Below are 18,273 nucleotides of genomic sequence, written 5' to 3'. Positions count from 1 at the left end.
TACAATTTTTTACGATCGCTAATCTGGTTGTGGCTGTGGGTTGTTTTTTCCTATGGGGGGAAAAATGGTCATCTGTCACGGATGCTTTAGCTAAGATTCCTGCGTTGCTGGGGGTTGGACTAGATGACCCTTGGTTCCCTTCCTACTCTTAAGATTCTATGATTTTATAATCATGTTCGTTCATGCTGGCTTTAGTAACATTTTGCACTGTTTTGAAATGTCTGCATTTAACTTTGTTTTAAAACTGTGCTGTGCTTTATATTTTCGTGTGTGTGTGTGTGTGTGTGTGTGTGTGTGTGTGTGTGTGTTATTCTTTTTATAAAGCACTCTGGGTAGCAATGGGTTTGAAAATCAATCTGTAATTTATTTTAAATGAGTAAAAATATAATTAAATAAATCTTCGTGCCGGAAGAGCAATCCCCAGCAGACCAGAAATAAAAAGAACCAGGACACATACCACTTTTACAGCAGTAACTTTCCTGCACTGAGTGATGCAAAAAGCAAGCATCAAATGAAACTACGTGCAGATGACTCATCTTAAGGGGTGACTGAAAAATCCATCTCAAGTTTTTTTAAAAAACCACCACAACAACAACCAAAAAGCCAGCTTTATGATTTAGTCTTTGGAGAACAAGGTTAGTCATTCTCCTCTTAACTATTTAGCCCATTTCTGAATCAGTGAAAATAAGTTCTGGGGGAAAGCTACGGAGAGCTTACCTTGTAAACATACAAATAAATCCAGGCTTTCTCTTTAGACAGGCATCCCCACCACCACCTCTTAGGCGCGATTGACTCACTTATGACCGTATATATGTGTGATGCCGGGAAAATAAATAAATAATCTTATTCTAACCTGAAATGGTGGGAGAGTGGTGGAAAGTCCTTGTCACTGAGTCAAAAGTCCAGGGGGGAAACGGATTCCAAGGGCTCTAAAATGGTGTGAGCAAGCTCAACAACTGTTGGGCGTGAAACTGTTTGCATTGCAATGGACTCCCCACTTACGTGCATGTGTGTAGTGTGGGCACTGCTCATTTTGGTTCCACCCACCACTGGCATGGTTATAACCATAGTTTAGAGGTCTCAGGCCCTAAGGAAGTCAGACTATCCTCCACCAGGGCCAGGGTCTTTTCAGTGATGGTTCCAATCTGGTGGAATGCTCTGTCCCATGAGACTAGGGCCCTACAGGATTTAACCGCCTTCCGCCGGGCCTGTAAGACAGCTGTTCTGCCTGGCCTTTAATTTGAATTTAGCCTGATCTTTTATTTCCCTTCTCTTCCCCCCTCCCCCCTTTTATAAAGATTACCATCTCTGGGACCCCACAGCTAATTTTCCCCTGGCCTCCTCGCTGGCCCAAGTAGGACTAATTTAGCCAGCTAAATTTATCTAATGTTTATTGGATGGATTTCCCCCAAATTGATTTTTGAACTTCGAATTTTATTGTTATTCATGCTTTTATACTGTATTCTATGCTGCTTTTATGTTGTATTAAGTGTTTTAAATTTGTTGTTAGCTGCCCTGAGCCCGGGTTTCTGAACCGGGAAGGGCGGGGTATAAATAACAATTTATTATTATTGTTGTTAATTATTATTATTACCTGTGGGGCAGCACAGCCTCAGGCTAAAAAAAAAAAAATCACCTATCCCTGACCCTAAGGAATATATTAATTACTGTATCTGTTCGGTTAGTGATGTGATGGTTGAAAAGTAAAATTTGAGGCTGCCACTATTGTTTAATGAATGCCTGAGACTGCAGTAGATTAACACTCACACTTTTATCGTCTACACGTGACTATACAACAGCCCTAACAAACACACAAATGCAGATCTTGCTTGTGTTTCAGTCCTAGGGCCACGTTTCATCACAGCTTTCTCATCACAGGTTTGTTGATCAAAAATCATTGCCTGTAATTGCTGTGTCAGGCAGATGAGTCAAGCAAAGAGGTGATAAGTCTATTTGGCATATTTGTTTATATTTATGGATGGACGTTGACCCTACACCCCACGCACCCATCCCCTCTCACAAATATTCATGCTTTCCAAAAGGGCAACTTTCACAGCAGCAATCAGAGCTCATGAAAATTCAACGCAACACGCTTTAATAGTATTTATTAAGTGGTACTGGATTATCAAGATGCTCCGCAGCTGTCTGTACTTTGTAGTGTTCTTACTGCATTAGGAAATATCATCCAGCAGACAAGAATGTGCAAGGATTTCAACTGTCTGATCAAATGAACAGATTGATTTATAGGCACTTGAAGCACAAATAGTTTTGCCTTCTCTCTTGATTGTCCACCCTTCTCCTTTCACCAGTAAATTACTGCTTCCTCTGTGCCAGCTCCAGCAGAATAAATGCCCAGGCACTCCCATATTTTCTTTTTCTGCTTGACATGTGAAGGATATTTGAAAGTTAGGTCATGATAAGAAGCTAAAGATGCCAGCGGAAGTCATATGTGAACGTCCATAAAAATTAGATGACACAAGGCACAATAAAGATATTATTTCAATGGGGGGTAACATTAAAATGTTGGATACCCATTTAAAAAATTAGTCCTATTAAAGATGTTAAGATATTTACCATTTTTTTGATGGGGGAAATCAACAGATGATGCACTTTTTATGCAATTAAGTTGTTTTTGACTAAAACATATGATTTAATACTTTCTAAATTGCTGCTTTTGATTTTTATGCCTTCAAATTCTGTCCCTCAATGGAGACTCAGTGAACACAGGAAGCCTTACCTGATCTGGTCATGGAAAGGGTTAATGGATGGACAGCTTTTTCATGATTCCATAGGTGGAGCTGCATGCCTGTTCCTCATTGGTGGGATGATTTTATATGGGTAATTCCACAGTCAGCTTTGGCTATGAGTTGCTGTCCTCTTCTAAGGAAACTGCTGCTAATGGCAAGTGGGGAGGGCACTGCCTGTGGGACTTCCTACGGCAGTGGTTCTCAACCTGTGGGTCCCCAGATGTTGTTGGACTACAACTCCCATCATCCCTGAGCCCTGGCCTTGCTAGCTAGGTGTGATGGGAGTTGTAGTTCAACAACATCTGGGGACCCACAGGTTGAGAAAGGCTGTCCTATGGGCATCTGGCTGACCAATGCAAGTAGAAAAGGCTGGATTAGTTGGGCTTTTGTCCCGATGCAACAGCACTCTTCTTGTGTTCTAATGCTCTTGTTGCAGTTGGTTGCCAAGAAGAAAATCTGGCAAGTGGTGACCAAGGGGCATATCATGCAATGCAGATACGGTCCCATGCCGTATCTTCCACAGAAGTCCATAGTTTTGTGCCTTGTGAGGACATCACTCGATAAGTAGGCAATTGCAGCAGCATGGTGACACTGGCTTTGCATGAGCTGGTCTGTATCCCCATTTCTGGTTAATAGCCAGCAGTAACCTTGTAAATGAATGGGTCCATCCCTCTTGTATCTCCAACCAAAGACTGCTGCTGTGTGTCCTTGCATGAACTGATGGCATCACCTTCAGGAGGCCAGCATTGCAGTGTGATGAAACCATGCCCGGTTAGTTTTCAGTGACTACTTCTCAACAGTGGCAAACTGCTTCATGTAGTCGCAGCTGGTGATTAGGACATTTGCAGATGAACCACTAGCAGACAATGATCATAATCCATAGAGCCTTCAAGGTTGGAGGACATTCCACTGGGTGATTTATTTGTTTGCTGAATGAGCAGATCACATTCACCCTAGGATTAATGCTGTTGACTGATGGCATTTTTATCACGGCATGAAAATAACATGTACACACATTTACAACTTCTGCAGTAAGATATTTCTTCTGTGGCTTATATTGTCACAGAAATCTGCAAAATGAGTTTGAATTCCTAGAGCACCTTCCAGGATGGCTCCCTGGTGCCCCTCTTGCAAGGGATAGGATTTTTGGCCCTGCGGGGAATTGCGTGCAATATCTTCCTTCCACAGAGTCAGAGCCACTGCTGAAATTATATGTTGCTTTCTGTTATTATCTTGTTTGTTTTTGTGATGTGAGTCTACTGCAAAATATTCACCAACACTTCTCGCCTGGACAGTGCTGACTCACACACTCTAGATTGAGTACCAGGAGTGGCAGACGATCAATTTACACCATATTTCAAGCAAAGAAAAGCAAATTATAATGGTATTTTTAAACCCACGCCTTCCATTCATATGGCAGCTTAACTCTTCCGTTTTCATCACATTCCAGACTGCCAAACTTTTATGCTTACATCGACTTGTAGCATTTTAAGTACTTTGGGCATATCCCAAAGTTACCCGTGTCATATATGAATTAATGATACCCTGGAAAACCATTGAAGATAGGCCTAGATTGATGATCTTGGTTTATGTTTGAATATGGACAAATGATTTGTCTCCACATACAGAACCACTGTTTGATCCTATCAGTATCTATACATCTGTCGGTAGAATATTTAATAACCACATTTAGCTTCTTTCCTATCGTGTTTGGAATGTTTATGGATTGTTCATAGGTCGGGAGCTTTGGCAACTGTAAATATTAAGAAAATATGTTGAAAATGTTTTGGATTGACGGAATAAATGTCTGTGTACAGATATCAGTCATTCCTGCCTTCAGTTTTGAAGCTGTATTTGACTGGTGATGTATAGATGTAGATATAGATATATATAGGTAAAGATGAGCTAACAAGGATAAGTCACTTTGTAAAAATATAATGCATATTTGTTATGAGTGCTGTTTCTCATAGCCAGTCAGAAAATTGATACATAAGATGATAATGTCCATGAAATAATAAAAATGTGCTTTTCAAATCTATATTTAAAAGTTATACACACACATGATAGTTACTCTACTGTGCTTGAAGTAAGTCATTTGATATCCCAGTTACAGGATTATATTACCTTTGGGTAACGAAATTTTGAATTACGAACGTGGCAAACCCAGAAGTTTATACTTCTGGGTTTTGCCACATGCACATGCACAGAAGCACTCTGCACGCTTTGCACATGCGCAGAAGTGCTCTATCGCGCCATGCATGTGTGCAGAAGCGGTGCCTCTGGATACGGACTTTTCGTGGTAAGTACGGACCCCCGGGACGAATTAAGTTGGTATCCACTGTATTTTTATGAACTTTCTATAACAATACATTAGGATTGGAGTGCATGTTGCCCCACTGACTTGCCACAAGACAAGTTTGGAGTCCTTCAGGCAACGGAAGGTGGCTTGAGTAGAAACAAAGCCCTGATTCTGCTTGGCAAGATTTGAACTGATGTTTGGCTGAGCAGGATTTCTCACCTATTCAAACACCCCTGCTTGAACTCTCATGACACCCCAAGGTGTGATATTACTAACAAATAATTCATGTAAATAGCACATGCTGACCCAACCTCCAGAGTTCCCAGCCTTGGTCACTCAGCCTCCAAGCTTGATTGGAGAAGGTCTGAAGGTTGTTTTTACTGTGTTTGCTTGAGTGTAGGTAGGAACCAGAGTACAACTCAGGATTCAGGGAATGAATGTTAGGCATTTTCTGTATCTTTTTCTGCTGAAGAGATTTACTCTCTTCAAACAGGACCTGTTTTCAGTGAGGATAACAGTAACACTGCAAATGGTGCCTTGTGCCTTTTACAGCTGTGTGGCTGGCACAAAGTAAACAAGGGTAAACTTTTTTTCCTGTATAAAAATACAATTACAAGGAAAGCTTCACCTGTTGACATTTTCTCTGTCAGGCATCTTTTTACTTGTGTATGAACTCTGATTTGGTTCGGACTCTATACGTCAGCCCAGCGGCTTGCAACATACCAAAAGCTGAAAGAAAATGGCTGTGGATGAACTTTTTATAAAGAAAAAGTTTATTTGGATGAACTTGAACTGAATTAGCTGGTTTTGTAAAAGGGTGGACTTAAACTCAGGGCTTTTTTTGGCCGGAACACACTGGAACTCCATTCTAGCACCTCTCAGGTGGGTGCCATTGCCATTCTAAGAGAACGAGGGAGGTGTTCATGGTGAGTTCTGGCACCTCTTTTTCTAGAAAAATAGCACTGCCTACACTATTATTAATTTCTGTCACAAAGTAACACTTGAGCACGGCTTCAGTTACCCATCACAATGTTTTCCTCTGTGAATGTGGGATTCTCTTATGCAGACATCAACTTATGGATGGTGTACCTGGGGTCTGTGCAACTTTGGGGTCAGAGTCAGCCCCCATTCCTCCTCCTACACACAGAGAACCCTTCAAATGGATAACATGAGAAGAGGACTCAAAGCAGCAATTAAACTGATCAAATGAATGGCATTTCTCACTTTTTTGAAACATGTAATTTAGCAGTAAACTATGGCTAGTTTAACCCAGTTCACTGCAAGGCTAGTTTTAAAAATTTCAAATAAAAATACTGCAAGTGCAACAAAGGGCTAAATGTGTTTCCAGACTGTTCACTCTAATATTAATGTACTCTGTGGTTGGTGTCAACCTTGTAATAAGAAAGCTCTGAATGTTTTATACATGCATAACATTGAAAGCTTCACAAACATGGCCAAGGGTATGTAAAAAATGTAATAAATTATGGATTGCTATCTTTGAAACAAATAGAAGTAGGAATACTGTTGCTTGCACATTTTAAATGGCTGCAAACCTATACTTGCTTACCTGAGAGTGTATATAGTAATATTAATTGGATCCTTCAATAAAAGCAATTATGGTAGAAGAATAATCATAAAGCTAAATTGTGGAGACAGGAAAGGTATTTATATTTTGAGTTAACTTCCCTGTGCTTAATTTGCTATGTGAATTTAATTTTTCCTACTCACGTCTCTTAGCCTATAATGACTTCTGTGTTGCTGTTTTTGAAATGCATATTGAACATTCAAGCTGTAAAGCACAATCCAGACTCCCTGCTCATGAAAAAAGCAAGAACATAAGACGAGGCCTGCTGGGTCAGGCCAAAGATCCATCTTGTCCAGGATTCTGGGCTCACAGTGGCCAACCAGATCATAGCATTGTAGAGTTGGAAGGGACCCAAGGTCCAACCCCCTGCAGTGCAGATGCCTGTCAAAAGCCTGCTAGCAGGACTTGAGTGATTCCCCGCAACTGGTGTTCAGAGGCATATAGCCTTTGGCAGTGGAAAAAAGAATGTCGCCAACATGGCTAGCAGCCACTGAAAGCTTTAAATGTTTCAGCATTCAGCTTCACTGGATGACCCCAAATTCTGCTATTATGAAAGAGAAACTTCTCCCTTTCCATTTTCTCCACATCTTGTAACACTATCACCATGCATAATTATCATAGTTATATGATAACTACACACGTGCATTACTGTTACAATGGTGAAAGTTAACGCCATTGTAAGTTCCCCCGTTCCAAACTGTTCACAAGGAACTTGGATGAATTTGACTTACGCCACCCTTTTCATGAGCTATGTTCTGCTGGGTTGCACAGTTGCATGACTGAGCTGAGAGCGGGGTTGGAATACATGAAAGTCTCTCATTGTCCAGCTGCTGGAACAACCCCTTTTAGGGACTAACTGTGGTGTAAGTCAAGTTCTGTCAGCTGAGTCCCAGCTAAAGTGGGGTGAGCGACTTAGGCTGCCATAGCCCTGGCTGAGTACACATCTCAGTTGGGAAAGCCCAAGATCTGCTGAATCCAAACCTTCTCATCTCAGCAGATCTTGGGTTTGGAGTTCCCTGTTAATTGGTTCGCACAATAACCATACAGTTTGCAAAACCAGTGAGTTGTCTGGAAATATAGCTGCTTCTAATTGTATGTGCTATGAAACTTTCTGGAAGACAACTATTGACTCTGTTGGGGTGTGTGTTTTTTAAAACCTATATAAATCCCAGGACACTTCCTTTAAATGTGAAAACAACTTTTTTTTTTCTTCCAGTAGCACCTTAAAGACCAACTAAGTTAACTTAGTTGGTCTTTAAGGTGCTACTGGAAGAAAAAAAATTTTTTGTTTTGACTATGGCAGACCAACACGGCTACCTATCTGTAACCTTTAAATGTGGTGCACTAAGCCAAGGTGCTTTCCAGCATTACTTTCAATGCAGCAGATAATTCTTCCTAGAATGATGCCCTATTGCTGTAAACCAAGGATAGGGAACTTGCCACACTCCAGATTTGTTGAACTCCCACTCCCACCACCCTCTGCCAGCATGGCCAGGAGCAGGGTAATGGGATTTGTAGTCTGGCAACAGCTGGAGAGTCACAGGTTCCCCATCTCTTTTTTAAAAATATTAATATTTACAGGAGAGCAAGGGCTTCTGCCCACTCTCATGACTTCACTATACCTATAGCGGTCACCCTAACACCACCATGATTTATTTCTAACCTTCCAGTATTAAGATTTTATTGTTAGCTGCCTGTTTAAAATTTGCTTTTCAGAACCACTTTATTGATATTTTTATGGTTTGCAATAAACAAAAAGGTTACAACGCAGTAACAAAATTTTCACCTGAAAACTTAACAATAAACTGAAAGCAACATAATGTCTACGTTATTATACTTGCTATTCCAATATATCAAGAAAAATACCCATTTCTCCGTGAATTTATTTGCTTGTATTCTCCGGTAGTAGGTTAGTTTGACCATTTTCACCATGGTCCAGATCTTTTCAATCTCTTTAAAGTAGTGAGAGGAGCTAAAGTAATCAAATTGATTGCCATCTCTTGATCACTGTCTATGAAAACACCTTTTATGTATCCAAGCAGAAATGTCTTAGGTTCCATAGGGATTTGTGTTCCTAACAATTCTGATATTATTTCCAAGGAAAAACACACCCCTGTATTTGGGGACAGTTCCAGAAAATGTGGCTGTAATCTGCTTTTACTTCTCCACATGCCCAGCAATTATCCCTTCCTAACTTGTATATTAAATGCAACTTACCTTCTTTTCAGAACCATTTTTTGTCCCCAAGAGGCTGTCGGCGACTCCATGCAGCTCTGGCATCTGTGTCTACCATGTGGTTGATTTTCTCCAACCTTATCTTTCTCGGAGGGAATCATGTTGGCCGAATCTACTGGAACAGGATCTTCATAGAAGGCAAGCTATAGCAACCTGATTTTTAAAATTATTATTACTATTATTATTATTATTATTATTATTATTATTATTATTATTAGACATGCATTCCTGGAATTTGATTCAGCATTGCAAAATACATGAGCAGCTTTCTCAGACTCCATTCCCTGTGTCTTGCACTATATGCTTTTTGTTCCGCTAGTCCTCCTTGTCCTTGACATCATCTCAGCAGTAGTCATTGTAGCATTTCCCCAGGGCTTGTTGGCTTTCAGCCTGAACCTTTGTTATTTATTTTTATTTCAGGCACTTTTTAGAAGCATTTCCTGCTGGTACTTGGCGTGTCCTTTAGCACAATGGACCAGTACAAAAAATAATAATATAAAATCCCTAAAAGCAGACAACAAGCATTAAAACCAAAGTTGGATAAACTAAGCAGCAGCATTAAAAAAAAATATTGGGTTGCATCCAACTAAGTTCTACTCTGCATGCAGAAAGTCCTATGTTCAACCTGTGACATCTCCAAGTAGGGTTCGGCGCCACTGCCAGTCAATGCCAGTAATACTGAATTAGATGGACCCAATGGTCTGGCTCAGTATAAGGCAGCTTCCAGTGTTCCTATGTAAAAGCATATAGAGATGAAAGAGGAAGTGGGAGAGAGTGTCGCACTTCCTGCTTCCTCTTTCAGCTCGCTGTGTTTTTCGAGGGAGAAAAAGGTACCCAGCCTTGCTGCCTTGTAATGAAGGGGGCAGTGAGTGTGTATGGGGTGGCTCAGAGATTCTGTCGGTGCCAGGAGTTCTCAAAGGTGCCGTTACACCAGTAGGCATCACAGTTGGACCAGCTCTCATGTATTTTCATTTCACACAACATTTTGCACCTTTGTTGCACTTTTATTGTAGCATGAACTTTCATAGGCAGGGGACTATGTCACCAGATGCAGAGAATGTCTAGCATGCCCGAAATGTTTCCTCTCCTCATCGAAGGCACTCACTGCATCTGTATGCATCATACAGACTTTTTAGGTGCCTCAGCAATAATTGTTTTTCTGTACAAGTTATGCTGCCCCCATTGTGCAGTAAATAGGATATGAAATATGACTTTTAAGCAATTTGCTGGTCAGACCCATAGTACTGAAAAGTGAAAAACTCAATTTCAAAACTGCTCAGGGCAATGGTACTACATCTTCCTTGTTGAGAAGTAAGAGACATTAAATTACAGAGTGTTAAAATTAATCTTTCTATGACTCTCTCTTTCCTCTGTTCCATTTATGTGAGAGGAAGAAGAACTTTGCAAATAATAGTTTGTGAGAAGGCAGTCTACCACCGACAATTCTTTATTGTGCGGTTCCTTCCCTCATTCACAGCCACCTAATTACCCATTGCTTCAACTAGCAAGGAATCACCACTAGCATCAGGAAAAGCTCTGTACTTACCTATCCCAGAAACACAGAGCAGCACCATAGTGCTGTGGACACTGTTCTTTGCTGTTTGTCTTCCACATTATATAGGGTTGCCATACATGGGCTTTCATACGTCCCAGACATTTAAGCAATTTCTGCCTGGACGCTGTTTACGAGGGCTGAATACCGTCTATGTCCAGGAAATTCCCAACGTGTGGCAACCCTAACATTAAAGGCCAAGCAGCTCTATAAATAGAGAGCAGGGAGCATTGGGATTGCAGCACACTATGCTGTAATTCTGAGTTAAAATGTGTGAGCATCCATTTGCTACTCCTCGGCTGGCCTCTTATAGTGCAGGTCCAGATCTGAACTTTTCGCAGTTCTCCCATTTGTGCATTTGCACGTGTATATTATATAAAACACATTAAACAATACAGTTGCATGATTGAACACACTAGGATAGCTTTGGGACCATATCATGTTTTTAGAGAGATACGTAACTTTGTGTTATATCATGCTCAAGTAGAAATGTTATTGCAAGTAGAAACCACGTGCCTCAATATCTGAAAATTGTCATTGTGTTTTAGTCCACAAATGATGTGAATTTGGTGTTTTTGTGAAAAGTGTAAGATCCTTTCTGATCGTGGTTGAAATATGTAAAATTGCATCTTTGAACCTGGCAGAAGGAAGGTGACTTTTCTCTTGGATGGGAACTTCTTTATTTTGTCTTCAGATGATCTGCCTTGCCATTTGCAACAGTAGCTTAAGTTTGAAGTACAGCAAAACAGACATTTTATGTTTTGTTTTCTACGTAATCAGGCCCATCTTTATGAATTAGGTGCTGGCTGCATTGTTACAGATTATGTACAAAGCAGATCAAATACGAACCAACACCGTATCAATAGCAGTCTTCACCTGGACATCCAGTGTCATCGGGAGGCAAATGACATAGATAGCCTGAGCAGGGTGGTACAGGCAGGGCGGCACTGTTCATACAGCGTGTTGAGCTCCCTATGCCTTGTCCTCCCCCTCTCAGTGACCAGCAGCGATTCATGGCATTGTGAAACCAAGAGAGCAACACCACTCTCTCTGCGCCAACCTCTGTAGGTACATAGCCCAGTTGAAAGAATCAATGTTATTTGGGCATCCCAGATAAGGGTTTATGGAACCATCACCATCACTCTCCTTGAGAAGTGTTTCAGCTACATCAAAACTTCCTTGAGTCCCCTCCAATGTCTTCTGACGTGTACCAACCACAACCCTCTTGGCTCAGAAATTTCACTGTGAGCAAAATGCAGGGCAAATGTAGCTTGTAAACTCGGCAATAATAATTCTCATTATAGCAAAAGCTGGCTTGGTCACAGGAATGGTTGGGTCCTATATCCAGAATTGCTGAGTTCACACATTACAGTAGTCTGAAAGGGTCTTGTCCTTCAGCTGTCAGGATCCTTTACATGTGTGAATGAAGAACTGGGTGAACAGGCTCATAGTATGAAGGTCTGTTCTTGTTTCAGCCACCTGGCACGTAGCCAAATATAACCTGGTATTTGTTCTGTCTGTTTGCATAGAGCTGAAAAACCAGTCATTGTCATAGGGAAGGTAAAACAGCATTTTAAAAAGAAGAAGATGTACACACTATTTTTAGAGGCAAGAGACGAAAGCATGATTTTCTCCCAGATTACCCGATTGTCTTGACTGCTCAGGGTTCTGTTGAATCAAATGACTTTGGGCAGGCATTGTATTTAATAATGAACTGGAACATTGCAATTTTAAACCAAAGAAAGCTACTTGGACTTGTAAGTGTACAACTTAATCTACTCTCACAGGCCCTGGACCTGCGATCAGATTAGGGTGGCCCTGTTCTCTTCTTTGCAGAGGACTGTCCTCTGTTTGAAGGGCTGTCAGATGATCATCCTCTGTTAGGAGGGTCCAAGAACAGTTTAAAGATAAAAGAGCCATCTAATGGGAAAACAAGGTCCTTGAAGTTTCCCATCAGTAGCGGCATGTGGGTAGCAGGTGGAGCAGGCCCACAAGTCCCCTTGTCCCAGTTGTCCCCTTGTGGGGCAACAACTGCATTTCTAATAATTGCAGTAATTATTTCTGAACTTACATCTGTACATGTAGGGTTGTATTCCAGTTCTATGCAACTGGATGTCCACATGTGAAACAGGACCCCTCTTTCCTCACCTCCTCCATGTGCCCCCCATATTTGCTCCAGAGAGTCCTCCAGACCTGTGGGGAAGAGGAGGGGGAAGTTCAGTTGTACAAGCAGAGGTCCCCTGTGGGAGCAGGACAACAGAGCTGGATACAACACATAAATTGGTATACGCAACTGCTATGCAAATCTGTGCCCTCTTTGGCCCACATTTTTGGTAATGCGCATAAGTTGCCACCTTAGGTCAGAGTGATTGCAAATGCTTGTAGTTTCTGGGTACCCCAAAACTACCGTATGATCTCTAAATTTTCTTCATTCTTTATTTTACGTGAGCTCATAGTATTCAGTGTGCCTCTTTACTTTTTGTAGAGGACTTTGGCATCCTGGCCTGCAGCATTCTGCTTGATATTGCAAGGTGAAACATAACATAAGAGAGAAGCATGTTTGTAGAGAAGTAACTGTATATAAAATATTGAGTATGGACTCAAGAAACATTAAATGAGCAATAGTTAGCTTGGGGTAGTGAGCTGACGTGCCTCAGGAAATTTAATAATTGAGATGCCAGGCCTGTTGCTCTGTTCTGCTGAGATATTAATGTTCTTTCCCTATTTTGTTATATGGGCTGTTGTGGTTTGTTTTCTGATAAATGATTGTCAGCTGCCTTAAGGACCTGCTTGAGCCAAAAGACAAATTACGGATTGAAAAAGTAAATAACAGCGCAAGGCAATAAACACTTCTTTCCCTGCACACACATGTTACTTAGCTCCCTACTTCCAATAATTTATTGGTTGGTGCTTTTATTTTACACAAATTAAAAACAGAGTGCTGATCCGAAAGAGTTCACCATTGGGATTGTGCTTTGGGTGTTGTCCTATTTTACACAGCTGGCTTTTCACTAACCAGCTCTTTGGTGTAGTGGTTAAGAGCGGTGGACTCATAATCTGGTGAACCGCGATCTTCTTTGGGTGGTCTAGTACAGGCTCCAGACTGTGATGTTCCTCAGGTGCTAAGTGGAACAATTTCAGCCTTTTTGTATGGAAGACTCCATACAAATATATGTGGAGAAACTCACACCAAAATCTGCTGGTGAATTTTCATTTGGACTTCTTAAAATCATCCCCAACATCATCACCGTTGCAAACTGATGTGGAAATGTGGGGAACTGCATTTAACTAAGAGAAACCAACATTGAGAGATTTCCACAGCCATGCCTTAAAGTTATGAGATTTCCCTGTACATACATGCAACCCAGCTATTGGGTCAGACTGGAGAAAAAATATGCGTGGCAAGGCCTCCACTCCATTCACCAGCTCCTGAACTACAAAAAGTGTTGAAAGGTTAATCTTCCACCTGGAGGGGGGCAATTTCCAGCTACCCCAGTCACCACCAAACAAGCTTTATTTATTTAAAACATTTTTATGCTGTGGCCATCCACAGTGTCTTACTGTCAAACACAGACACTTGGGATAAGGCGTATCCAGCATACAGGACATTTTATTCTCTTCCCATTCATCTCTGTGTGCAATTCCCCCATGCAGTTGGGATCCAGACATGGTAGCCTCTTGCCATGGGCTTTGATTCCTGGATGAGTAGGTGCGATGATGTTCAGGCAAAGAGAAGCAATACTATGTGCAGCCCAATTATGCTTGTACTGTTTAAAAGGATGCTCTTGATATTTGTAATCCCACATATTCTGGACGTGCATGTGAACAACAATTATATTTTATATGAGTTGCTCCTGCTAGAATTTGGATTTTTGAGCAGGTGCCCTGGGCTCCAACCCTTTGCTCACTTCTCTTCCCCCAAGAGACAGAAGGAAAGCACATGTGCACACAATTCCCTTTCGCAATGTATCTGGATAAAAGTTGGACCCAGCAGAATTAGGGCTTGTCTACACTTCCACTTGTCCCATGTCTAGAAAGCGCTGGTCTGAGTGGTTTTCTGTTTGTCCCATGGCTTTCCCTGGGAAAACTCGCTCTTTGGCACTGAATCAGAACAAACATCAATCCGTGGAAAATCCAACACACTTTTGCTGTGGTTCAGTGGCAAAGGTTGGGTTTCCCCAGGGGCGGGGAATAGTGGGACAAGTGGAAGCCTGGAAAAGCCCTTAATCTGAACCCTGGAAAGCACCGTAGAGCTGAAAGATAAAGCGGGAAAGAGTGTCACTCTTCTATCTTCCTCCTTCTGCTCCATGGGGGTGAGGAATGGGGTTACTGGTTTGTTCTTGTTTCTGTTATGTATTTTGTGGTTTTATCTTGTATTTTTATGCTGCGAACTGCCCTGAGATCTACGGATGAAGGGTAGTCTACACATAATGTGCTTTTAAGTGGAGAGAAAGATAATTGCTCTCCCCACCTGATGACCAAGGGAGCAATGGGGGTGGGGGGCACAGAGGCTTTGTGAGCACCAAGGAAAGACCTCAAGGGCACCATTGTGCTGACGAAGGCAGCAGAATAATATTAAACTGACTCCTGATGTCTTCCCCTACACTCCAGCCTAATCCCCATCGCCTTAAATATTTTATTAGACTAAGGCTGAAACTTGTTTAAAATGTAGCAATTTCTTTACAAAGTCTGCCTTCTACATATTTGCACAAAAAATCATTTGGAAAAAGTGTTTTTGTCTTATTGTAAATTACATCTCTTTGGTGTTGTTTTTTTAAAAAAGAAAAACACACATCCCTTAACTGTAAGCATCATTATTCTGGAAGCTAGACTTTGATGGAAATTCTACATATATTTACTTTTGTTACTTATCGCCCTTTCCCAGCTGCAGTAAATAACAGTGATTATCCTTCCGGTAGGAAACTGTGCTCTCGTGGGGAGTAGAAGAATGCGGGTATGTTAACCCACCGGGTGTGCAGAAATCAAGCATTTTTAAAAAATCATTTTGAAAGACATTCTAAATGTTAAAAATGGCTCCCCCCCCAAAAAAATAATAATATTGGTTTCTGTTTCTGTTTCTTCTGAAGATGAAAATGGCTCCCATTCTAGTATTTATACGGAAAGCATTATTATTGTGGAGAATAAGGTTGATGAAGGGACATAGCAACTCTTTCCAGTTGGATTCTTTCCAGACGTAAAAGTTTCACTACTAATCTTAATGCTACACTTTTTGGGGGAGTAGCAGTCTTTAGTCATTCCCTTCTCCCAGTACCTGCAATGTGGGGCAGTGGCCAACTAGAGAGTAAGAGTGACACTTCAACTGGAAATGGAGTTTAAAGTGGCCATGACCTTTATTGGTTACAGTAGAGACACAGGCTTTCAAAATTTTACTAATATCTATAAGACCTAGTCTGCAGTGTCTGCCCCAGCAATAGAACTGGTTTGTCCAGCCTCCATGGTCCCCCCGCCCCCACTGGTACCTATTTTTTAAAAAGCACAGGCTAATTCAGTTTCAACTCTCAATCAGCCATGAAGATTGAGTAGATCACTCTAAGGCTTGTCATAGTGAAAGTGACTCTGTCTTGGGTTGGCCCTGCCGTTAGGCAGAATGTGGCAGCTGCCTCAGGGGACAGATAAAGCGGAAACGATTTGTCTGTTATTAAAGTTATGGTTTTCTTTTCTTTTAAAAAGAAGACTGCTTGAGGGCACCATTTGGCTTTGGCTTTTGAAAATTACCAGGATGCAACTGGTCAAAGAACACTCCTTGTTTTGGGAGGGGCAGGGGGGAATCTAAGCAGGAAGCTCTTGAAATATGAATGCAAGCCACTATGTTCAGGCCTAGCTGTCAGCAGCCAGAAAAACAGGGTCCTGGGTTGTTCATGGCAGCTGCCCCCTCACGTGAGGATTAATTGCCTCTGGAAGCGAATCTATTCCCTTTTAAGTTCCTTAATTTGAAAGAGTAATTCTCTCTGCAATGGCAGAGAGAAACTCAGCTGGGATGCCATGAAGAGCGCAAAGTTCAAAACAGATCTGATTGCACACAGTGTGCTGAGCTAAAATAAATACCCCTCACCTGCATGAAGCAAGAATTAAAATGGTGGGGTGGGGGAAGGGAATTTATAAATCAGACCGTACAAATTAAAGTCTCCTGGGCAGCAGCAGGCAAGCTACATGGCTGGCTGAGATAGCCAGCGCAGGCAAACTGACCTTGGGTAGCATTACCAAGCTAATCCACACAAGGGGATGAATGATTTCCAAACAATGTCTCTAGTGAGAGAGATTATTCACAAATAGGATTTTCCTTAACACTACGAGAGAGGTTTCTTCAAATCACGCAAGAATAAAGCAAGTGTAATTCGAGGCACGATCAATGGGACAGATTCTTAAGCGGTGTTATGGCCGCTCAATCTGCTTGTTTATTTAGGCTTTTAATCCAAGACATCCTTAAAGGTTAAAAGTGAGGTGACTGCATTGTTTAAAACAATTTTGTAAAATGTTAACCGTCTCGGAAATGAACTTACCCAAGAAAATACAGCACTGGTCTCCTTTAACAAGAAAAGAAGTTTGCGTCACTTCTGGAGGGTAGTAAAGGCAGTTTTATACATTGTGTTCAGCCTGTAGCTTCATCAATATGTCCATCTGCAGATGGCAGTCTTCCTTTTGAAATAGTCCTCTGTGTGATCAGCTGTTTAAACCACTTCCAGCTGAAGGATAAAGAACCAGGGTTTTGGAAACTGCCCATCCATTGGAACAGCCATGGGTCACAGTTTTTCCTACTATATTGAGTACATTTCTGTCTAAACTATCTTAAGTATTTCTCTCTGTGTGTGTATGCGTGTAAACTAGCATATGCAAATTTTATGCAAATATATGCCCTTTTTGGGGGCTGATGCATTTTCTCTTTGCAATGCATTATATAGCAGCCATGTTTTGCAGTCAGCCTCTGCTGACTTCAACCACGTTGGTCTGGCTGAAATCAACACAGATTGGCTTTCCTCACCCAATTACAAAAAAAAAGAAAAAAGGTCAAGCCATTTCCATTGTCTCCCGCGACAGACAGATGCCAGCCAAAAGCACAAATTGCCATTGGGTTGTGGGATAGCTCCCATTAATAGAACTAGGCTGACAAAATCTACAACTTTAGCTCAATCTAACTTTTATCATAATTGATGCTTTTGAATTATGGTGCTGGAGGAGACACTTGAGAGTCCCATGGACTGCAAGAAGATCAAACCTCTCCATTCTTAAGGAAATCAGCCCTGAGTGCTCACTGGAAGGACAGATCCTGAAGCTGAGACTCCAATACTTTGGCCACCTCATGAGAAGAGAAGACTCCCTGGAAAAGACTCTGATGTTGGGAAAGATGAAGGGCACAAGGAGAAGAGGATGACAGAGGACGAGATGGTTGGACAGTGTTCTCGAAGCTACCAACATGAGTTTGACCAAACTGCGGGAGGCAGTGGAAGACAGGAGTGCCTGGCGTGCTCTGGTCGATGGGGGTCACAAAGAGTCTGACACAACTAAATGACTAAACAACAACAACAACTTTTATCAGCCAAAAAGCTTGTTGAGGCATGTGTATGGTAAACTAAATCACAATGACTTGTTTTTCAAATACACTTTAGTGATATGCAAACACGTTATCTTACTCTATACTTAATACTAAGATAGCAAAGCTGGAGAAAGTATGTAAGTGGCTGTCCTTGGATCTGTGAGCTTAGTAAATGAGAACAAATGAGAGAAGAAGGAGGGAGGGAGTGGGAGCCTTCAAACATCACAGAGAAGACAACCGCTTGACTCCACTGTAGTGGCAGCTGCCCCCTGCAGCACCAGAGACCACTTGGGAGACGACAGG

General features: G+C 41.6%; 1 protein-coding gene across 6 annotated transcripts in view; it reads left to right on the top strand.

Moving 5' to 3' along the window:
* Positions 1–18,273, top strand: part of HHAT (hedgehog acyltransferase) — a 190,667-nt gene that overhangs the window by 140,208 nt on the left and 32,186 nt on the right. For all 6 annotated transcript variants that reach the window (XM_053383276.1, XM_053383273.1, XM_053383271.1 and 3 more), the window contains one exon: positions 8,860–9,004. In XM_053383276.1, coding sequence (XP_053239251.1) covers positions 8,860–9,004 — 145 coding nt within the window. The remainder of the gene's footprint in view (positions 1–8,859; positions 9,005–18,273) is intronic.

Source organism: Podarcis raffonei, chromosome 3 (genome assembly GCF_027172205.1).
Source record: "Podarcis raffonei isolate rPodRaf1 chromosome 3, rPodRaf1.pri, whole genome shotgun sequence".
NCBI lineage: Eukaryota > Metazoa > Chordata > Lepidosauria > Squamata > Lacertidae > Podarcis > Podarcis raffonei.
The sequence above is the reverse complement of the archived record's forward strand: the minus strand, read 5'-3'. Positions and strand labels throughout refer to the sequence as shown.